Source organism: Periophthalmus magnuspinnatus, chromosome 7 (genome assembly GCF_009829125.3).
Source record: "Periophthalmus magnuspinnatus isolate fPerMag1 chromosome 7, fPerMag1.2.pri, whole genome shotgun sequence".
NCBI lineage: Eukaryota > Metazoa > Chordata > Actinopteri > Gobiiformes > Gobiidae > Periophthalmus > Periophthalmus magnuspinnatus.
Window position 1 is genome coordinate 15,055,214 of NC_047132.1, and position 22,930 is coordinate 15,078,143.

At 37.7% G+C, this 22,930-nt stretch overlaps 1 protein-coding gene across 1 annotated transcript; it reads left to right on the forward strand.

Moving 5' to 3' along the window:
• Positions 1-405: 405 nt before the first annotated feature.
• Positions 406-20,724, forward strand: LOC117373221 (chymotrypsin-like elastase family member 2A). Its single transcript, XM_033969140.2, has 8 exons — positions 406-441; positions 13,443-13,531; positions 14,681-14,778; positions 16,743-16,868; positions 18,150-18,286; positions 19,330-19,475; positions 20,032-20,184; positions 20,661-20,724. The coding sequence occupies exons 1-8, from the start codon at positions 429-431 to the stop codon at positions 20,676-20,678; spliced, it is 780 nt and encodes a 259-aa protein (XP_033825031.2). The 5' UTR covers positions 406-428; the 3' UTR covers positions 20,679-20,724.
• Positions 20,725-22,930: the final 2,206 nt, after the last annotated feature.

A 22,930-nucleotide genomic window follows, 5' to 3' on the forward strand; every position in this document is an offset into this window, starting at 1 on the left:
TAGGTATTTTTAAAGCAATAACATCTACATAGAGAAAAGAAAGTAACATAGTAAAGTTGCATAGAAAACCTAAACTAAAATATTGGTTAAACCTGTTAGATAACAACTGTCTCTTTCTCTCTCACACAGAAATTGACTGCCAATTAAGAAGACTGTACATTTGGATTGTCTTTTTTTTTGTTGATTCAGGACCAATAAAGTATTATATTTTAAAGTTTTCAGTTGAAAGGGTGTTATGTCTGTAATAAAATTGAGTTTATGTGATGGGAATGCCACCACATGTCATGTTTGTCCTAAGGTGTTTTGTAGTTGTACAGCAGACACTTTTCCCATAGTATCAGGAGAAGTAGTGTCAGTATAAAACAGGCTAACTCTATCGCTAAGGCTACACAAGCACAGTCATGAGGAGCCTGCTGTTTCTCGCCTTTATGGTCGCCAGCGGTAAGAAGAAATATACAATCTAAATGATGTTGTAGTTTGTAGTGAAGAAGAATTTGGCTAGTACATGAATATAAAATGATAACATTTAGAAAACAATGTGCTTTAGTGCTGTCTGTCCAATTTTGCGGTCGTATTGTAGCCAATGTAAAAGATATGTCTTTTATAATATGGTCTATTTTGACCTGTGAGTTACACAGAGGCTGGGTTGAATGTCGTGAGGAAAAGAAACATCTTTTGTGAGCGCTAAAATGAGTAAAATATTTCACTGAATGACTACAGATCACTCAAGGACATCATTGGCCAACCCTAGCTGCTTTAAACCAGGGGTCACCATGTCGCCCCCAAGCCCCACATGAGTCGCCCACAGACCGGTTCTAAAAGTGGCACAACTCACTAATGAGCTGCATCTAAAATTAAATTTTATTCTGTTGCTATTTTTTTTTATCACCCTTGCGTTTATATAGATTTAAAAATGACAATATCTTAAACATTTGTTCATTATACGTGAAGTTTAGATAAGTTAAGGTGAACTTTGACCTACTCACTTCAAAGGTCAGTATTGTGCACGTGACAAAACCAGTGCTCCGCTCGCGAGCGCTGTGAGGATGCACTGAATGCAGTTTCTTACTCCAAAACATGGTAGAAAATAAAGAGATCACTTTCACAACCATTTAAGACTGTAAAAGAAACCTGCGCGTATCTCATCTGCGGAGCGACTGTGGTGACGGCAAAGCAGCACAATGTGGAGGGACACTTCACTACGTCTCACAAAACTCCACACCAACTACCCACGGGGACGCGCACTCCCCACGGGGGCGCGCACTCCCCACGGGGACGAGCACTCCCCACGGGGACGCGCACTCCCCACGGGGACGCGCACTCCCCACGGGGACGCGCACTCCCCACGGGGACGCGCACTCCCCACGGGGACGAGCACTATGGGCAGAACAAGCCCAGAGCTAAATGCAGCTTTGGGTAAACAACAGGCTGTTTTCACGACACCGGTGAAAAAGTCACACAACGCAGCCGAGATTTATTTAAAAATATGTAAGATTATTTTTCTTTAACATTACATAATTGATAACTTTATGAAACATGGTGCAATGTATATTATTTATGTTTTGTTAAAAAGGTTTGTCAGTGGATAGTGAAAATGGGACACTTTTCCTATGAGATGTAGTGATGTAAGTGTCATCTGGAAATTTAACAAATACTAAGATTAGTAAAGTTAAAGTGCTGAATACTGATATCTGTTTCCCTCCTTGCTCATTGTTGATAATTATTTTGAGAAATCATTAATGTGATCAGTGTCTTGCAACATGATCAATGTGTTCACATAGATGATTATCATTTATCATTATTAATAATGTATAACTAAAGGCAAACTGAGAAAATGTGTTATTTCAGAAGAGCGTCTCAAACTGGTCGCCCTTCGTATGACTCAATGGCCATAAAGTAGCTCTCAGGTTAAAAAAGCTTGGTGACCCCTGATATAGACACTGAGCTGGAAGTCAGAATTCTGTGGTGAAATTTGCTGTTTGACTGACAGAGTACAGAAGATTTGAGCTGGTTTATGGTTAATATCTCTGTAATTACTGGGTCTACCACATTAAACTAAAACTGGCACAAAGTTTAGCGTCTTGTCTGTCAGTATAAAATAAATAAATAAATAAAAAACAGTACATCCCCATAGGCCCCTGCCCTCCATTTGAGATTATGACATCATCAAATTATCGAAGGTGAACGCCACCTATAGATCCTTTAAAAACATTTTAACAAATCAATTCTAATTTCCAAAATGGAGGAAATTGGAGCCAAAAGTTAAATGTATTTCAATGGGGAAACTTGGATTACCTTTAGTCTGGATTTGCAGGTTTAGTGGACAGTAGTTTTCAGAAATGTTTACTCCCCAATAGTTTTGCATTATGTCTAAAGATTTATAACAACTGTCCCATTTCTACAGTGGAAATTCAAAATTGTAGCTTATTTAGATTTTGTTAGAAACACAGAAAAATCATGTCAATTACATCTTACATTTTGTATTCATATTTTTTATTCCATGTTAACATTTTACAGCCCTCCCACCTCTCACCCCTTATAGGAGATATCTTAAGGGACTTTTTGGCAGTTTTAACAGTAAAGTTGTATATTAAATTCCCGAGCTTTCTTAAATGATTACATTCCCAAAACATATTAAAATAAGAACCTATATGAGATTTATGTCTGTTACATTTAGGAGACAAGCTAGCATACATTTTACTCATCCTGAGTGGGGTCAGATATACTCTATGCAAAAATGTATCATTTTGTTCTAATATTCTATTGCTTGACATTTTTAGAAAAACACTATTAGTAATTTTACTCCACTGCTCGTCATTTAGTTCAACACCCAGATCTTTTTGTCATATATGTCTTAGAGAAGGAAAAGATGACTCTAGACCCTAGACCCTACGAGTTACCCCCTTCAATGATTTGAAATTTAATAACATATTCTCTAACTCTGAGACCTCCACTGCCAAATGTTTTTGATTAATCAACATAGTAATACAATGACGCAGTTGTAAAAATGAATAAAAATCATGATTTAGTATTTCAAATTAATTCATTTAAATCGGAAAAGTTATTTTAAGTTAAGAGTGTTATTTTTAAATAACTGATGGAACTGCATTAATCCAATTTTTTTCCAGTTTGCCAACAATGATTTTTCAATTGAGCTTGAGAGGATAGTGGGGCTAACATTGATATGAATGTTGAGAGTCCACAGTGTTTTTTAACATCTTGCCAGGCACACAAAATGTTATACACAACACAAATACTTGATATGGGAGGTAGCCTTTTTATATTATTAATAAGTGGCAATGAAGCCAGTGAAACAGGAGAACAAAGTTCTCTCTCGATGAGTGTCCAGTGGGGAGCACTTTGTGTATCAAGCCAGCCTAACAGCTTTTGTTTGACATGACCAGTAGTACAATTGAAAGTCTGGAAGCTTCAATCCTCCTTTATCTTTGGATTTGAATAGCATTTTGTAGGCAATTCTAGGTGTACCTTTTTTCCAGATAAATCGTGTTATGTTTATTCGGCGATTTAAAGAATGGTTTATCGACGTAACATGGTAATGATTGATACCGGTATATAAAACGAGGTAATATATTTATTTTATTTACATTAATCCTACTAAGGAGTGAAATGGGGAGGAGAGTCCAGTTTCCTAGTTCTTCACTATTTTTTCTAAGCAGTGGCATGAAGTTTGACTCAAACTACAGCTCCTTTAGATCAGATGTTACATTTACCCTCAAGTAATTACAGCCCGCCTGTGGAGAAAGGGGACAATTCTTTAAGTTGCCTAGTGAGATTTGTATTAAGAAGTAAAGCATGTGTTTTTTGTTAACCCTGTAGCCTGATACAGCTCCAAATTTCTCAATAGCTTCTATTATTAACGGGATGGATTTTTGAGGCTCTGTAGCATATAGAACAATGTCGTCTGCGTATAATGAAATCTTATTTTCCATCCTTCCGACTGTGATACCGGGAATCTCATTGTTATATCTTATGGTCTCTGCGAAGGGCCAAGTTAAACAAAATGGGAGACAAAGGGCATCCTTGGCGGCAACCCCTAGTCAGACCAGAACAGTCTGTGAGGGATCCATTAATAGAGATTCTAGTTTTGGGCTCAGTATATAATGAAAAACGTAAAACGTAGGGCCACTCGACCCCATCAAACGCCTATTCTGCATCTAAAGATAAAATTAATGGTTGTTTTTTTGATAGGGTCGAGTGGTCAATAATGTTCAAAAGTCTCCTGATATTGTCAGATGCATATCTAGCTACAGTGAAACCTGACTGATCAGGAGTAAAAAGCTGTGGAACCTATTTTTGTAATCTTCCTGCAATTAGTTTTGAAATAATTTTAAAGTCAACTGGTAATATGGAGATTGGGCGGTAGGATGAGCATTCAGAAGGGTCTTTACCTTCGTTGTGGAAAAGCAATATGATTGTGTCCATTGATCGGGGGAGTATACCTTTACATGTTTTTAGTTAATCATTGAAAAAACATTATTGTCTATTTCAATTTTCCTCCATTCCAGAATTTTGAACACTGGGCTGCTCCTCTAAAGTCATGGTAAAATATAATTACCTCTCTGTCACTATATGAGGACTGTATTAGATAGGCTTTATGCCACTGGGCTTATTTTCTCCACTACAGCATTAGTACATAGATCCATGCATTAGCATAACAAATGTATGGCATTATTATTATTATTATTATTATTATTATTATTATTATTATTATTATTATTATTATTATTATTATTATTATTATTATTAGTGACATTTAAACAAACAGCACTACATGATGACGTCGACAGGCCTTGGCTTGGTTGTGCAGGTGTGAGTGCGGGACACAGGACACTGTTCAAAACGTCTATTGTAAGTGTGCCCTAAGAGGACTGTCTCTGATTTCAACCCTCACTACCTACAGAGCTGCCTAGGGCCCCTGAGCATAGAGGGGGCCCCACTAAATTGAACATTTTCTTGCTCTTTGGAGAGGAGTGAGTATGCCTGTGTGTTGAGGAAGGTAAAACCACCACTCTTGACTGTACTTTTCTAGCTTTATTATAGACAAAGCAACCCATCAAAAAGTCTGTTCACAGAATCAATGTTCTGGTCCACTTTTAGACAAACATGATGAGTGAACAAGCAGTGAATGTGTTGAATGTGTTTTAAAGTATTCAAAAATTATAAAAATTATATATTTTAAATTATATGAATTATAATTTAAAAGTCCAGCTCCCAATTCTACACTCTTAGCTATAGGTTACCATGGCGATGATCACCATCGCCATGGTAAACACCAATAAACACCAATTCCTTTGGAATTCATAGTTGCTATGGATACACTTTGAGCTTTATGATGTCACTTTGAGCTTTATGAGCTTTGAGTCTTAGAGACCTACATTGTAGGGGTAACAGAAAATGTTGTTTTACATAGATTCACACGTGAGCATTTTTTAGTATAATAAGCAGTGAGTTATAATCACATCTTTGAACAAATTTTAACTTTGCGTACTAATCTAAATAGCTAGCAAAAAGAGAATTATGAATCAAAATCTTCTCTTTAAACGTCCAGAAACCTCCGGGGAGGTAAAAATTTTTATTGATGCGGTAGAGCGCGATGTGGAGAAGTGTCGTTGGGAACGAGTGAAGCCGCAGTCATCACTTGAGAGAATTATGAATCAAAATCCTCTCTTTAAACATCCAGAAACCTCCGAGGAGGTAAAAATTTTTTTTGATGCGGTAGAGCGCGATGTGGAGAACTGTCGTTGGGAACGAATGAAGCTGCAGTCATCACTTGATCCTCTAATGGAGATGAATAATATTATTTCAGAGCAGAATGCAGCCTTGACAACAAAAAATGAATGTCTGAAAATGGACATTCGTGAAAAAAGTGCTGCACTTGAATCTCTGAAAGTTCAAATTGAAGAGGCACGTCTCACTGAGGCAGAACAGGCAGTGATTAGAGAGTTAGAAAGCCAGGTTGAGAGTCTCCAAATTAAGTTAAATGATAACTGGCAAATAACCCATGAGCAGCGACAACAACTGGATGTCCAGACAACAGAAAATGAATGTCTGAAAATGGACATTCGTGAAAAAAGTGCTGCAATTGAATCTCTGAAAGTTCAAATTGAAGAGGCACGTCTCACTCAGGCAGAACTCACTGAGAAGCGCCAGACACAGATTAGAGAGTTAAAAAGCCAGGTTGAGAATCTTCAAATTTACTTAAATGATAACTGGCAAATAATCCAGCGGCGACAACAACTGGATGTCCTGCCTGGGGAGGAGTTATCAAGAAACCTGGCACCAGAACTTCCATTTTATGTTACAGAGGAAGGGGACTTTCTTTCAGATGTGGATGAAGAGAAAAAACAGCTGCTGGAAAGGATTGAAAAACTGAGAGATCAAAATAGCAGTCTGTCAGAGCAGGTGGCGCAGCTGAATGCAGTAAATGCTCAGCTTCAAAGCCAAAATGCTCAAAATTTTGAAAATGACACACTACAAATTGAAGAGGGCCAACTGAACACAACTGAATTGACTGAGGTTGTGTCGACATCCCCAAGCACTGGTTATAGTGTATTTAAAACTTTAGCCAAAGGGTGCATATACTTTGGTGCAGTGTGTTTGTCCACCTATGCTGGATACATGTTAAGCCAAACATTTGGTCCCTTCAAATCAAACTTTGACAGTTATCAAATTTTGGGTGACATGTCTGGGCTGCCTGGGAACACGGTCAGTACGACATTACTAGATTATATGAGTGACGAACTGGGAGGGTGGGGGTTGTTGTAAACGGTTTAACTAAATTCAACAATAGAGAGTCTTTTGGGTAAAATTTAAGAGGGACAAAAAATTAATTAAATTAAAATTATTTAAAAATTATAAATTTTTTATAATTTTAATTTAATCAACAATAGAGAGTCTTTTGGGTAAAATTTAAGAGAGACAAAAAATTAATTACATTAAAATTATTAAAAAATATTATTAATTTTTAATAATTTTAATTTAATTAATTAACAATAAATAATAAAAATTAATAATAATAATATTCTCTTGCCTTTCTCTTTTGTATTACCTGCATATTAATGCAGAGACACATATGAATGACCCACACAAATATTGCTTCTGCTAATTGTCCATATCTACATAATGATAACCAGAAAGCTGCTGAACCTGACACACAGAAATGTAGTCCCACTGAAAAGTCTAGACTGAGACATCACATAAGCTACTTAATAGGACTTTTGGGACTTTCAGCGCTCATGTTGGCAGACTTGAGCTCATGCATTTGGATCGCCCATTCTCTCCATGAGTTTTTACACGACAGTGGCGTAAAATTCACAGTAGCAGTGTGACAGTGTCAGAGTGACTTATGGGCACTATGATATTTCTTATTGCGGGCGACGAATTGAAGAAATATTTATTACAGCCACCCACCACGTCTATTTTCAGTCGACATCTTGACAATATTAAAGGGAAGGTGTAATAAAAGACCCAGAGAAATGAAAAAGAATGAAACATGGATAACATGGTCAGTTTTGTCCAGTGGTTATTATGATGCTGTATCTCGAAACACATACTTCAGTTCCTGCGATACAAAAGACAAAAGAGGGAACATTAAACTATGATGCATGCTATAGTTACACATTTGTTCCATTGCAGTTAATCCAAGTATTGCTGGGTTTCAGAAGACATCGTAACATTCTATTGGCCAATGATATTTAATACATATCAGGGGCAGCTAAAGATTATATTATTAAAATGCAGATTTTTGTTGTAATACATTGAGTTTTTGAGTGTAGTCACTAATCAAAATGATAAAAATCAAGTTCAACATTTGTGAATTTACTTTTTGGATATTTCATGGCAAAGTATACTTATCTTGTAGATCTTTTTATTTGTATATTTTGTTTGCTTAAACTACGGAACGTATTAAAAATCCCTCAGCCTTTTCAGCAGATCTTACACAATAATAAAAAATACTTTTTACTTTTCATCCCTGTTCAAAAATGTAGTGCAGTAGAAAGCACAGATACAGGCTCTCAGATTTAGTAAATTATTAAGTAAAAGTAAAAACTGTCCACTTTTTGATAGATTGCTGAAGTAAATTGGCTTCATGTGGTTCAGAGAATACACTTTAAAGCAGGGGTCACCAACCCTGTGCCCGCGGGCGCCATGTCGCCCCCAAGCCCCACATGAGTCGCCCACAGACCGGTTCTAAAAGTAGCACAACTCACTAATGAGCTGCATCTGCATCTTTTTTATCACCCTTGCGTTTATATAGATTGAAAAATGACAATATCTTAAACATTTGTTCATTATACGTGAAGTTTAGATAAGTTAAGGTGAACTTTGACCTACTCACTTCAAAGGTCAGTATTGTGCGCGTGACAAAACCAGTGCTCCGCTCGCGAGCGCTGTGAGGATGCACTGAATGCAGTTTCTTACTCCAAAACATGGTAGAAAATAAAGAGATCACTTTCACAACGATTTAAGACTGTAAAAGAAACCTGCGCGTCTCTCATCTGCAGAGCGACTGTGGTGACGGCAAAGCAGCACAATGTGGAGGGACACTTCACTATGTCTCACAAAACTCCACACTAACTACCTTTTTTCCAGATAAATTGTGTTATGTTTATTCGGCGATTTAAAGAATGGTTTATCGACGTAACATGGTAATGATTGATACCGGTATATAAAACGAGGTAATATATTTATTTATTTACATTAATCCTACTAAGGAGTGAAATGGGGAGGAGATTCCAGTTTCCTAGTTCTTCACTATTTTTTCTAAGCAGTGGCATGAAGTTTGACTCAAACTACAGCTCCTTTAGATCAGATGTTACATTTACCCTCAAGTAATTACAGCCCGCCTGTGGAAAAAGGGGACAATTCTTTAAGTTGCCTAGTGAGATTTGTATTAAGAAGTAAAGCATGTGTTTTTTGTTAACCCTGTAGCCTGATACAGCTCCAAATTTCTCAATAGCTTCTATTATTAACGGGATGGATTTTTGAGGCTCTGTAGCAAATAGAACAGTGTCGTCTGCGTATAAAGAAATCTTATTTTCCATCCTTCCGACTGTGATACCGGGAATCTCATTGTTATATCTTATGGTCTCTGCGAAGGGCCAAGTTAAACAAAATGGGAGACAAAGGGCATCCTTGGCGGCAACCCCTAGTCAGACCAGAACAGTCTGTGAGGGATCCATTAATAGAGATTCTAGTTTTGGGCTCAGTATATAATGAAAAACGTAAAACGTAGGGCCACTCGACCCCATCAAACGCCTATTCTGCATCTAAAGATAAAATTAATGCTTGTTTTTTTGATAGGGTCGAGTGGTCAATAATGTTCAAAAGTCTCCTGATATTGTCAGATGCATATCTAGCTACAGTGAAACCTGACTGATCAGGAGTAAAAAGCTGTAGAACCTATTTTTGTAATCTTCCTGCAATTAGTTTTGAAATCATTTTAAAGTCAACTGGTAATAAGGAGATTGGGCGGTAGGATGAGCATTCAGAAGGGTCTTTACCTTCGTTGTGGAAAAGCAATATGATTGTGTCCATTGATCGGGGGAGTATACCTTTACATGTTTTTAGTTAATCATTGAAAAAACATTATGGTCTATTTCAATTTTCCTCCATTCCAGAATTTTGAACACTGGGCTGCTCCTCTAAGGTCATGGTAAAATATAATTACCTCTCTGTCACTATATGAGGACTGTATTAGATAGGCTTTATGCCACTGGGCTTATTTTCTCCACTACAGCATTAGTACATAGATCCATGCATTAGCATAACAAATGTATGGCATTATTATTAATATTATTATTATTACTTCAATTCAATTCATTTATTTTTGTAACGCCCAAAATCACAACAACAGCTGTCTCAAAGGGCGTTCATGTTTTGGTTGATGGGGGAAACCGGAGTACCTGGAGGAACCCCATCCAGACACGGGGAGAAACATGAAAAACTCCACACAGAAAGGCCTGGTGACCCGGGGATCGAACCAACCTTCTTGCTGTGAGACATGAGTGATGCCACTCAGTCACCGTGCCGCCAAGACACAAAAAACAAAACAACAGGAAAAATCAGACACAACAGGAAAAATCAGACAACACAAGAAATCAGCCAGGCGAGGGGGAGGAAGACCAGACGAGGAGGAGGAGAGCCGGGCGAGGTGGAGGAGGGCCAGGCGGGGAGGAGGAGAGGGTCCAGCTGTCATCGGGGCATCTGAAAGAGATACACTCCACAGGGGGAGTGGGACAGGGGACAACATGTGAATAGCATTGCTGATGAGAAAATAGGACAAAGTAGAGGATAGTGCTCAGGTTGCCATACTTCCCCCAGCTAGTTACTCCTACTGCAGCTTATCTTATCCCGGGTTTTAATGACCATAACTCCCTCACTAAGTAACCTGGTCATACGCTATACCGAAGAGGAAGGTTTTAAGCCTGGTCTTAAATACAGAGACTGTGGGGGCCTGGGCATTTAAACGAATTTAAAGCGACATTTAAACAAACAGCACTACATGATGACGTCGACAGGCCTTGGCTTGGTTGTGCAGGTGTGAGTGCGGGACACAGGACACTGTTCAAAACGTCTATTGTAAGTGTGCCCTAAGAGGACTGTCTCTGATTTCAACCCTCACTACCTACAGAGCTGCCTAGGGCCCCTGAGCATAGAGGGGGCCCCACTAAATTGAACATTTTCTTGCTCTTTGGAGAGGAGTGAGTATGCCTGTGTGTTGAGGAAGGTAAAACCACCACTCTTGACTGTACTTTTCTAGCTTTATTATAGACAAAGCAACCCATCAAAAAGTCTGTTCACAGAATCAATGTTCTGGTCCACTTTTAGACAAACATGATGAGTGAACAAGCAGTGAATGTGTTGAATGTGTTTTAAAGTATTCAAAAATTATAAAAATTATATATTTTAAATTATATGAATTATAATTTAAAAGTCCAGCTCCCAATTCTACACTCTTAGCTATAGGTTACCATGGCGATGATCACCATCGCCATGGTAAACACCAATAAACACCAATTCCTTTTGAATTCATAGTTGCTATGGATACACTTTGAGCTTTATGAGCTTTGAGTCTTAGAGACCTACATTGTAGGGGTAACAGAAAATGTTGTTTTACATAGATTCACACGTGAGCATTTTTTTAGTATAATAAGCAGTGAGTGATAATCACATCTTTGAACAAATTTTAACTTTGCGTACTAATCTAAATAGCTAGCAAAAAGAGAATTATGAATCAAAATCTTCTCTTTAAACGTCCAGAAACCTCCGGGGAGGTAAAAATTTTTATTGATGCGGTAGAGCGCGATGTGGAGAACTGTCGTTGGGAACGAGTGAAGCCGCAGTCATCACTTGAGAGAATTATGAATCAAAATCCTCTCTTTAAACATCCAGAAACCTCCGAGGAGGTAAAACATTTTTTTGATGCGGTAGAGCGCGATGTGGAGAACTGTCGTTGGGAACGAATGAAGCTGCAGTCATCACTTGATCCTCTAATGGAGATGAATAATATTATTTCAGAGCAGAATGCAGCCTTGACAACAAAAAATGAATGTCTGAAAATGGACATTCGTGAAAAAAGTGCTGCACTTGAATCTCTGAAAGTTCAAATTGAAGAGGCATGTCTCACTAAGGCAGAACAGGCAGTGATTAGAGAGTTAGAAAGCCAGGTTGAGAGTCTCCAAATTAAGTTAAATGATAACTGGCAAATAACCCATGAGCAGCGACAACAACTGGATGTCCAGACAACAGAAAATGAATGTCTGAAAATGGACATTCGTGAAAAAAGTGCTGCAATTGAATCTCTGAAAGTTCAAATTGAAGAGGCACGTCTCACTCAGGCAGAACTCACTGAGAAGCGCCAGACACAGATTAGAGAGTTAAAAAGCCAGGTTGAGAATCTTCAAATTAACTTAAATGATAACTGGCAAATAATCCAGCGGCGACAACAACTGGATGTCCTGCCTGGGGAGGAGTTATCAAGAAACCTGGCACCAGACCTTCCATTTTATGTTACAGAGGAAGGGGACTTTCTTTCAGATGTGGATGAAGAGAAAAAACAGCTGCTGGAAAGAATTGAAAAACTGAGAGATCAAAATAGCAGTCTGTCAGAGCAGGTGGCGCAGCTGAATGCAGTAAATGCTCAGCTTCAAAGCCAAAATGCTCAAAATTTTGAAAATGACACACTACAAATTGAAGAGGGCCAAATGAACACAACTGAATTGACTGAGGTTGTGTCGACATCCCCAAGCACTGGTTATAGTGTATTTAAAACTTTAGCCAAAGGGTGCATATACTTTGGTGCAGTGTGTTTGTCCACCTATGCTGGATACATGTTAAGCCAAACATTTGGTCCCTTCAAATCAAACTTTGACAGTTATCAAATTTTGGGTGACATGTCTGGGCTGCCTGGGAACACGGTCAGTACGACATTACTAGATTATATGAGTGACGAACTGGGAGGGTGGGGGTTGTTGTAAACGGTTTAACTAAATTCAACAATAGAGAGTCTTTTGGGTAAAATTTAAGAGGGACAAAAAATTAATTAAATTAAAATTATTAAAAATTATTATTAATTTTTAATAATTTTAATTTTATTAATTAACAATAAATAATAAAAATTAATAATAATAATATTCTCTTGCCTTTCTCTTTTGTATTACCTGCATATTAATGCAGAGACACATATGAATGACCCACACAAATATTGCTTCTGCTAATTGTCCATATCTACATAATGATAACCAGAAAGCTGCTGAACCTGACACACAGAAATGTAGTCCCACTGAAAAGTCTAGACTGAGACATCACATAAGCTACTTAATAGGACTTTTGGGACTTTCAGCGCTCATGTTGGCAGACTTGAGCTCATGCATTTGGATCGCCCATTCTCTCCATGAGTTTTTACACGACACTAACTACCCACGGGGACGCGCACTCTGGGCAGAACAAGCCCAGAGCTAAACGCAGCTTTGGGGAAACAACAGACTTTTTTTCACGACACCGGTGAAAAAGTCACACAACGAAACCGAGATTTATTTAAAAATATGTAAGCTTTAAAAAAAAAAAAAAAAAAAAAAAAATTATATATATATATATATATATATATATATATACACACACATTACATTTGTGTTAAGTTTATATAACTAAAATTAGTGTGGGATGAGATGAACTGTCATTAACCAAATTACAAAAGTGTGATTAATCAAATATATATATATTTTTTTTTTTAGATTGTAGAAGATACAATATAAATAGAGATAAAATGCATGGGTGAAAACATTTATTTGTGAATTTGGGAAATATGTATATTGGTTAATGGGTATTTAAAATATAGATGTGAAATTTATATCATTATTTAATCATATGTTATTTTAGTAGACCTCACTGAAAATATGTTTTGTCTGTGTGTATTGTAGCGTGGGGGTGTGGCCTGCCCACCTACCCCCCGGTGCTGAGCAGAGTGGTGGGAGGACAGGACGTGCGGCCTCACAGCTGGCCCTGGCAGGTAACTACGACATAACACAACACTTATTCACGGGTTTCAGATTCGTATTTATAGCCGGCATTTTGCCCATTCAAAAGACACATTATTTTGCTTTGAATTGTTAATTGCTGTGGAAACTGTACAAGGTTTTTATCACTCTGAAACCCATGGATAGTCTACAACATGATATCCTTTGTGTAACCGACTAAGAACCAGGTAGTGTCATCTGTGGTGGAGTTTTTCAGTGACTGGTCTCATCTTTAAGTATGGCTTTCATCACATTGTGGGGACTGATATGTGGATACACCATTCAATTGTGATTTTATGGAGACATTTTGCTTTATGGGAACAGAAATCAGGTCTCCATGTTGTAAATCCTTTATTATGAGATCAACAACATGAAGTTAATATGTGGGTTAAAATAGGTTAAGGTTAAGGTTTGGGTTAAATGTAGGCAAGTAGTGACTGTGGTTATCTGCAAATGGATACACATTAGTCGTGTACTCATCTATAGCCCGTCCATTGGAAGTGGATCTCTCCTTCACTGTGGTTCTCCTCGTGGTTTCACTCCAGGAATGAGGGAGGGGTGGGACAAGGAATGTTATTCATTTGCTTGTTTTTCTGTTGGTTAATCTGAGCCCTGAGCTACTGGGTGTTTGTTCACTGATCCAAAGGTTGGTGGTTCAAATCTTGCTCTCAACATAAACATCATGGTTGAGTGGTTAGATCCATGATCCTGTTAAGGCCTAAGAGGCAACTGCTGTGATTTTGGGCTTTACAAATATAAATTGAAATAAATAAATAAATAAATGAAATGTACAGATTTTTACTGTCTTAAAATTGTGAAAAACAAAACTAGTTCATTTTAAAAATTTTCAGCGGCCCAAAGTTATTCCTCACAACTAGCTTGCTAACTGTACTTCCTGATTCTCGAACAGTTATTCTAATTACATGCAAACAGAATGCAGCAAACTTATTTTGACCTCAAAAGCTGCTTGTATAATATAGCTGCATTTGGCCAAGACATATTTTACTTAAATACATGGGAAAACTCAGGTATGTGACCTTTAAGAACAGGGTCAGTCTCCAATTAATAAATGTTAAGTCAATGTAATGTCCCAAGAAACATGGTAACTCAACATGTGTGTGTGTGTTTGTGTGTGTGTGCAGGTGTCTCTTCAGTCTGGAAAGTACGGCCACTGGAGCCATGCCTGTGGAGGGACCCTCATCTCCTCTGAGTGGGTAGTGACTGCTGCCCACTGCCTCCTGTAAGACAAATCTATGTTTTTGTCATTATTTAGGGATGTGCTGTTATCTAAAAAAAAAAAAAAAACTGAATTAAGATCTGGTGGTTTCATATAGCCAGCGATTGTTTTTTTTCAGACTTTGGAGAAAGATACATCCTTATTTATGTTCATTGCATTATTGAAAGCCATATTTTATTGTTTTTATTAAAGGAAAAATAAAACATTTTGATTGAAGATAGAAACATTTATTTTGCCATATAACCAAGATTTATGTAATTATATAATTAATTATTAGTTTTAAAAGTGAGGTTTATGCGTAGCAGGGAAAAAATACATTCATTACTTGATTCACGCAGTTTATGTGAAATATATCATGTTATATATAATTTTATATACTCTTTTACTATTAGGCATGAGCACCACAAGTGAAGGGTCTATTAGTGTAGAAGAGCTGTGGGAAGCACACTTGCCCTTGTACAAATACTCAAGACACAAATCAACTCATGCATGTCCTGTGCACACAGCTGAATACTGCACAAATCAAACATTATTATTCTAAGAGGGTGAAATGCACATATAGTGCACTTAAAATGAGTACTTCACTGGGGGATAACATTCCTCTGTGAAGGGACTCTCACCATAATGTGTGTGTGCTTTTTGAAAACAAATAGTTTATTAAATTTAAAAAAGGGAAATTTGTTTTGACATGCATATTTATTATTGCTTACAAGTCAACACTGAGTCAATGGACGAAGCAGGGTGGCTGGGCCCAAAAACATTCCTGACGTTAAGCAGCATCCAAGCGCCCATGCAGAAGGCAGGGGCCATATTTATAACTGCTGAAATGAATATAAGAGAGGTCCCTGGGGGTGACCCTGTGATGGTGAATGTTGAGCGCTCATTCCAGCTTTCAAAAAACATATAATATGCTGATGTTTTAGCAAAAAATATAATTTTTGTTCATTCATTATTTCTTTTCCCTACCTTCTTTCCCCTACCCTTCCACATTAGCCAGCAACTTTTCAGCAGTTTCAGTTTTTCAGTCACATACTCACCATTTTGTAGAAAAACAAACATCTGCATTGACAAACAGCAGAATGAGCCTGTTTGTGAAAAGGTTTTTTTAAAAAACTGCACAAAACACAAAAAGCTGCCCTGTTCAGAGCATCAGAGTTCAGTTCATTTTTAGGCATAAATTCTGCATTGAATGGAACATTTTACTTGAAATAAATGATTGAACATAACATGTAAAAGAGCAGTATAACCCTGTTGTTTGATGCATAGTTTTAAGCATAGATGAGATTTCACAAAGTTATTGTAAAAAGCCCATTATTATAGGCAAAAAATAAACATCCCAGCATTGCAAACGCTAGTGGTAGATTTCAGAGCCCCATTTCACCCCTGATGGAAACTGCAGAACATTCAGCAAAATAATACACTTTACGACATCAATCATCTATATCAATATAAATTTCAAGTTAAGTTTATTTGTAGAGCAGAATTGATACATAAAGTGATTCAAAGTGCTTTACAGAATAGGAAAGACATTAAAATCACAAGACAAACAAATCAAAACATAGATAATTATCAAACATTAAATGATGAACTCCTCCTTGGGCGTTTGTTGGAATAGAATAGACCAATATGGACTAATGTTTGTCATTTGAATCAGCCATTAAACTCCCAGCCCTAAACCTACTAATGCCAAATAATGGAATTTAGCATGTAGGTGTGGGCTGATTATTGCTGCTAGTGGCTATATTTCCTGTTTCAAAATATATTATGTATGAATGACATAAGCCATAGCAATCTGAAATATTTCAAAATATGTAAGCAAATCAAACTAGTCAAAATGAAGTATAGAGGTGAGTGATATGCCAAAAAGTGAATATTATCGTTTTGTTGAAGCCAGCTCTAAAATGAAGGATAATATTTTGATAAATAACATGATTAAACGGTATTTTCTTGTGTGGTGTGTCTGACAGGAGTGGCTACAGTTACCGAGTGCAGCTGGGGAAGCACAGTCTGGAGAACAATGAGGAGAAGGGCTCTCTCACTCTGAGCCTGGCTTCGACCATCAAGCACCCCAAATACAACGACCATATGAGCCGGTAACCACACACGAGGCACAAACACAGGAATATGAGTGTATAATAGACACTCCATATTTGTCTCAGATCAGAAATGTGTTAAACATATCTGTAAATGTTATAGGTTTGGAGCCTGGTGTTCTGTCCTCATTATCTTACTCATGTTTTTTTTGAGCGATTGAAGAAAAAACTCAAATAAACCCACTTGGAAAAAGAGGAACATCGAAGAGAACCACAGTGAAGGACAGATTCACTCCCACAGGCAGCTGCAGATGCGTCCAGGACTAATGTAGAGTTCAAGTCAAGTCTGTAGGACCAGAGCCCACTCAACTAAGGGACAGAAGGAGGCTTATCCACAGTAGAGTGGGCCTTAAGTTAAAGCTCGCCCTCCTGCTGTACTTTTAGACACTCTAAGACCACCAGTAGTCCAGCATTTTGAGAGTGCTCTGTTTGGGTGATATGGTACTATAGCATCTTGCAGATACGATGAGGCCATGCCCTTTTTGGCTTTATATGTCAGGAGGAGAACTTTGAATTTAATACTAAACTCAACAGAAGCCAGTGAAGGGACAACACTGAGCTGATGTTCTTTCTTCTCTTAGTTCCCGTTAAGAGCCTGGCTGCTGCATTTTGAACTAGTTGAAAGCTTTTTAGTTTTTAGGGCATGTGGCTAGTAGGAAATTACAATAATCTAGCCTTGATGTAACAAATGCATGGATAACCTTTTCAGAATTACCTTTAGACAAGATTTTTCAGATTTTGGTGATATTATGCAGATGGAAGGGGCTGTTCTACAGGCTTCGTTTACATGTGGTGTGAATGAAAGCTCTTGGTCAAATAAGACACTAGGGTTTCTTACAGTAAAGCTGGAGGCTACACTGACACTGTCCAGAGTGACTACCTGAGACTACTTGAGAGTCTCACAGGCCTTTGAAGCCTAGAACAATGACCTCTGTCTTTTCAGGGTAAAGAAGTAGATAGTTAAGTGTCATCCAGGGAAGACACTTCACCCACATTGCCTAGTATGACAGAGGTGTGTGAGTGTTGGTCAGAGGAGCAGATGGCACAGGTTGGTGGCCTTGCTTCATCAGTCTGCCCCAGGGCAACTGTGACTGCAATAGGATCTTACCACCAGCAACTGTAGAGTGTCAATAATGCAATGTATGTGCAAAGATGTAAGTTTAATCTTTATAAAATAGTATTTTCAATACTCAAAATTTTCATAATAGTCAATTTTGCATCATATAAGACCTTTAAATGGATTATGGTTGCAGTCTTATGACATTGATATATTTCTGACAGAAATGACATTGCTCTGCTGAAGCTGGAAAGACCCGTCACCTTCTCTGACACCATCAAACCTGCCTGTCTGCCAGAAGAGGGCACTGTTCTGCCGAATGGAACTCCCTGCTACGTCACCGGCTGGGGTCGCCTAACCAGTCAGTAGGCCACACTCATCTCCACAGTAATGCTATACAGTTCAAAAAACAGAAAGTACCAAAAAAATTACCTCCACATGACACTCATTCATCATTATTTTGAAACGATAGAGGGTATACCACCTGCTTTACGTTATTGCTTTGCCTGGAATGTTACACGGTATAGAAGTAAACTGACCTATCTTGCATTAATTCAATTACAGGTGATATTATTGCTTTAAAATACCTTGAAAAACATATATTCTTACTTACATTGCCTGCTTGTCTCCGTGGAGGTAGAGTCACTTTAAAGGTCCTATATTATGCAAAATTGACTCTTGTGAGATTTAAGCCTCATCAAAAACAGACCTGGAGTTGTGTTTTGTTAAATTCACACATGTTTTAGTAACGTTTTATTATTAGTCTGTCTACATCTCCAAAGCTCAAAATGCTCTGTTCCCCCTTGTGATGTCATGTTGTGGTAGTGTGCAAGTTAACCGCTACATTTTACCTTTAGTTCAGTAGAGATTGGCAATTCCAGGGCTAAAATCATCCAAATGATTCTAGTGAAGTTGTATGGAGTTTAAAAACACAGTGGAGCACTTCCTGTATTACCACATGATGACATCACAAGGTGGAACAGTGTGTTTTCTATTTGAGAGAAGAATAGATTTTGTGTGTTAAACATGTGAATGTAGCATAACATGACTTGTGGTATGTTTTTGGTGAGGAAACATTATAACACATATCAGAAAGTAGCATAATATATAATATATTTTTTGTCTTGGCTTAACCTGATTAGTTTAAAAATTTAATCCATCAAAAACATTTTGATTTTAGTTATGAAATATTACATAATTAAACGTATTGTGAAATGATATTGCTGTAACATACTCTAGTTCGCAAATGTTCACTTATTCTCAAATCCAGGTTACAGAGTCTTTAACACAGAATTGGTTAGTACCAACAATCAGATAACCTATTAAGTTCTTTTTTTTTTTTTTTTAGCTTAAGTTGTTTGTCTGACCTCTATCCTCTCCTCTCTCTCTTTCACCTCTACACAGCTTCAGGCCCCGGGGCCATCATCCTGCAGCAGGCCCTCCTCCCTGTGGTGTCCTATGAGATCTGCTCTCAGGAGGACTGGTGGAGCTTCCTCCTCACCAGAGACATGGTGTGTGCGGGGGGAGACGGCATCAAGTCCTCCTGCATGGTGAGTCGGGGGAGCCGGGCCTCACAATATCAAATGTTACTTTTACAAATGAAAGAACATATTAGTGTTACAGTTGTTGTCATCATGAATACAATAAGACTAGAATAGATTAGCATGTTAAAAGTTCAGAATTTGATTATTATTTTACGTTTTGTCCTTCAAAATATGTTAACTTGAAATCAGATGTTGTATCCAGGACATAACATTTGATTCATCTCCATATTAGTTTTGCCAAATATCGTTTTACTCTCTCTACTTCCCTCTCTAGTAAAGACTACATTGTATTTTCTAATATCCTGCTGAACTAACTGTACTCTTACTTGAGAACTATTTTTGGCTACCCACCTCTGAATGAAAGGTATTTTTATTTCATATCCAGGGACAGAGGTGGGTAATATTTGTGAAATATTTGATACAATTCCAATCACATTACATATATCTAACCATTAACTCCTAAGATATCAAATTCAAATGTGTGTCCAAGCATGCGGTATATGCCTCTCTTAAAGACACAGTGCTTTTCACATGCTAAATTCTTCTTCCTCTGCCTCTACAGGGAGACTCAGGTGGTCCTCTGAACTGCCAGAGCTCTGATGGGTCCTGGGAGGTCCATGGAGTGGTGAGCTTCGGCTCCGGTCAGGGCTGTAACGTGGTCAAGAAGCCCAGTGTCTTCACCAGGGTCAGCGCCTACAATGACTGGATCAGCTCCGTGAGTCAAAGCTTTTATATTTGTGACATGATGCCAAGAGCTGAGAACTGAAAAGCCATTAAAGGTACACTGTGTAACCTTTCGGGTACATGGTCTGCTTGTCTTCATGAAGATATTATTGTTTTGAGGTAGTGCCATTATGCCACATTCCAGGTCATATCTGTAAATAGGCAAACCTGCTCACAGTAAAAATACTTTATTTTTATCAATACAAACACCTGTACTGAGTAAGTGCAAATTAGGTAAGTTTAATGCCATTCTGTGGAGCATTCCAGGAAAAGCAATAACATCTCCATGGAGGCAAGCAGGTGGCACATCCTCCATCAGGATATATATATATATATATATATATATATATATATATATATATTACAAAAACATTAAAAAACATTGAAAACCTTGTATCTTTAGCTTTTTTTTTTAATTTATGGCTTTATTGACAAACTAAACAGGAAGTGTACCTTTTGTTTTGGCAGACTATGTCCAGGAACTGAGGAAACGCTGTGTGGAACTGAAGGCAATAAAAGAAGAATACACCTGACCCATGTCCCACTTATCTGTGTCAACACTGATCACTAAACAAATTACAATCTATAAAATATTTTGGTCCATACTATGGCTAATCAGACCTTAGATTAACCTGGGTAAGCAAAATCAGAGCACATAGAAGCACATAGCATAACTCCACACTTCTTTTGGTAACAAGTAAATTTACAGTAAAATGCAGAATGCAGACTACATTTCAATATACTTTTTACTTTGCTCTTTATAAAACTGGCTTTAGATGCTGTTATTTTAGCTCACATGTTGCACCGATTATGTTTACATGGACACCAAAAGTCTGACCAGTATGTGATTTCCAGAGTTATCAGATAATCAAAATATCATGTAGGCAGTGGCCTTACACACCAACTGCTTACATCTGATGGGAATAACCTGTATACATTTTGACAAGGAAAATTATGCAACAAATTCTAATTAAAGCCTGCCACCCACTGCAGGATTTTCGAGTTTTAAACCATTTTTAAATGTTACACAAAAAGCATAGACCATAGACGATCCTCGGAGAGCAAATACTGCAGCAAAGAGACTGCACACTACAAGCTAAAAGTTGTGAAAGCTAGCACACTCAGGCAACTGTTTCCTGTAAAAAAATAAAGTGACTCACTTTTGAGACTCATCTGTTCAAAACGATCAGGGCACTGCACTTACAGATTATATGCAAGTCAAAAGTGTCAAAAGTCTTATTTCTTAAAATGTAGCCTAGAAAAGAGATAGAGCTGCCAACAGACACACAGGAAATAGTCTTTTTACAATTTTTGCTAATCTAAGCAGCTGCATCCATCAATCCCCATGATTTATGTAAACATAAACAACTACTCTCACCTTTTTCTCATTTTTGAAAATGGATTATTAGTGATATTTCGTGGACTAGGTGCAATGGATTTGCAGAGAAAACTAATAGGCTTTTGAATATAAGGACATGCATGAATACTCCAGTTTAACTTCACAGCTTAATTTATGGTGAGTAATAAAGTAATTATTGTCCTTTTTGCTATTTCTCATGTTTGTATCTTGAGCCTCAGTGTCCAGTGGCCCTGTCTGCCACTGACACTGTTTTATTTGCTGGTTCACTGGTACTGTTTTGTTGTTACAAAATGACAGAGCAGCTCAGAGTCACACTGACACCACAAATGTGAGGGCTTCAAAATTGCACATGAAGATCCAAAGTTAGGTCACGCCTCCCTGAAGGGGAGAAGCTAATCAAATCCTAAATCATATTCTGTAGTTTGTGGCAGGTTTTATGTTGTGTTAAAGCCTGTGTTAATTAATATTCAATGTTAACGATTGAACAAATTCATGTAATTGTAATAAATTCATGTATTGTAATGTAATTTGTCTTTCAAATACAACAGTTACTCAAAATATCCATTGATTAATCTGACACATTTACATACATTTCATTATTTTCATTAGTTTTGGAACCATTGTCTTTAAACTGTATGACTTGGGTCAAGCCTTTTGGATATCCTTCCACAAGATTCTCACAATAGTGAAGTCCTGACTGAACTAGAGTAACTGAGCCAAGTCTGTAGGCCTCCTTGTTTGCCTTTTCAGGTCTGTCCATACATTTTCAATAGAATTGACATCAGGGCTTTGTGATGGCCACTCCAAAACATTAACTTTGTTATCCTTAAGCCACTTTGTTACCAGTTTGGCAGTATGCTCTGGGTCACTGTGCATTTGGAAGAGTCATTTGCACACAAGTTTTATCTTCCTGGCTGATGTCTTGAGATGTGGCTTCAGCATTTCCAAGTAAAGTTCTTTCCTCATGATGCCATCTATTTTGTGAAGTTCACCAGTCCCTCCTGCTGCAAAACAACCCCACAACATGATGCTGCCAATGCCGTATTTCACAGTTTGGATGGTGTGTTCTCAGGCTCGCAAGTGTCTCCATTTTTCCTCCAAACTTAACAATGCTCATTATGGCCAAACAGTTAAATTTTAGTTTTGTCAGATCACAGGACATGTCTCCAAAAATAAAGGTCGTGCATTTCAGTACTCGTTTCACTGTGGACAATGACAGACTCTTACCAACTTCAAGAGCATCTTCACAAGGTCTTCTGCGTTTGTTCTTGAGTTGCTATGCACATTTCGGACCAAAGCAAGTTCATCTTTGAATAAAGTAATGGAAAATTGTCTAAAAAAAACTCCTCTCATTATTCTGGCATTTAGCAAATACAAA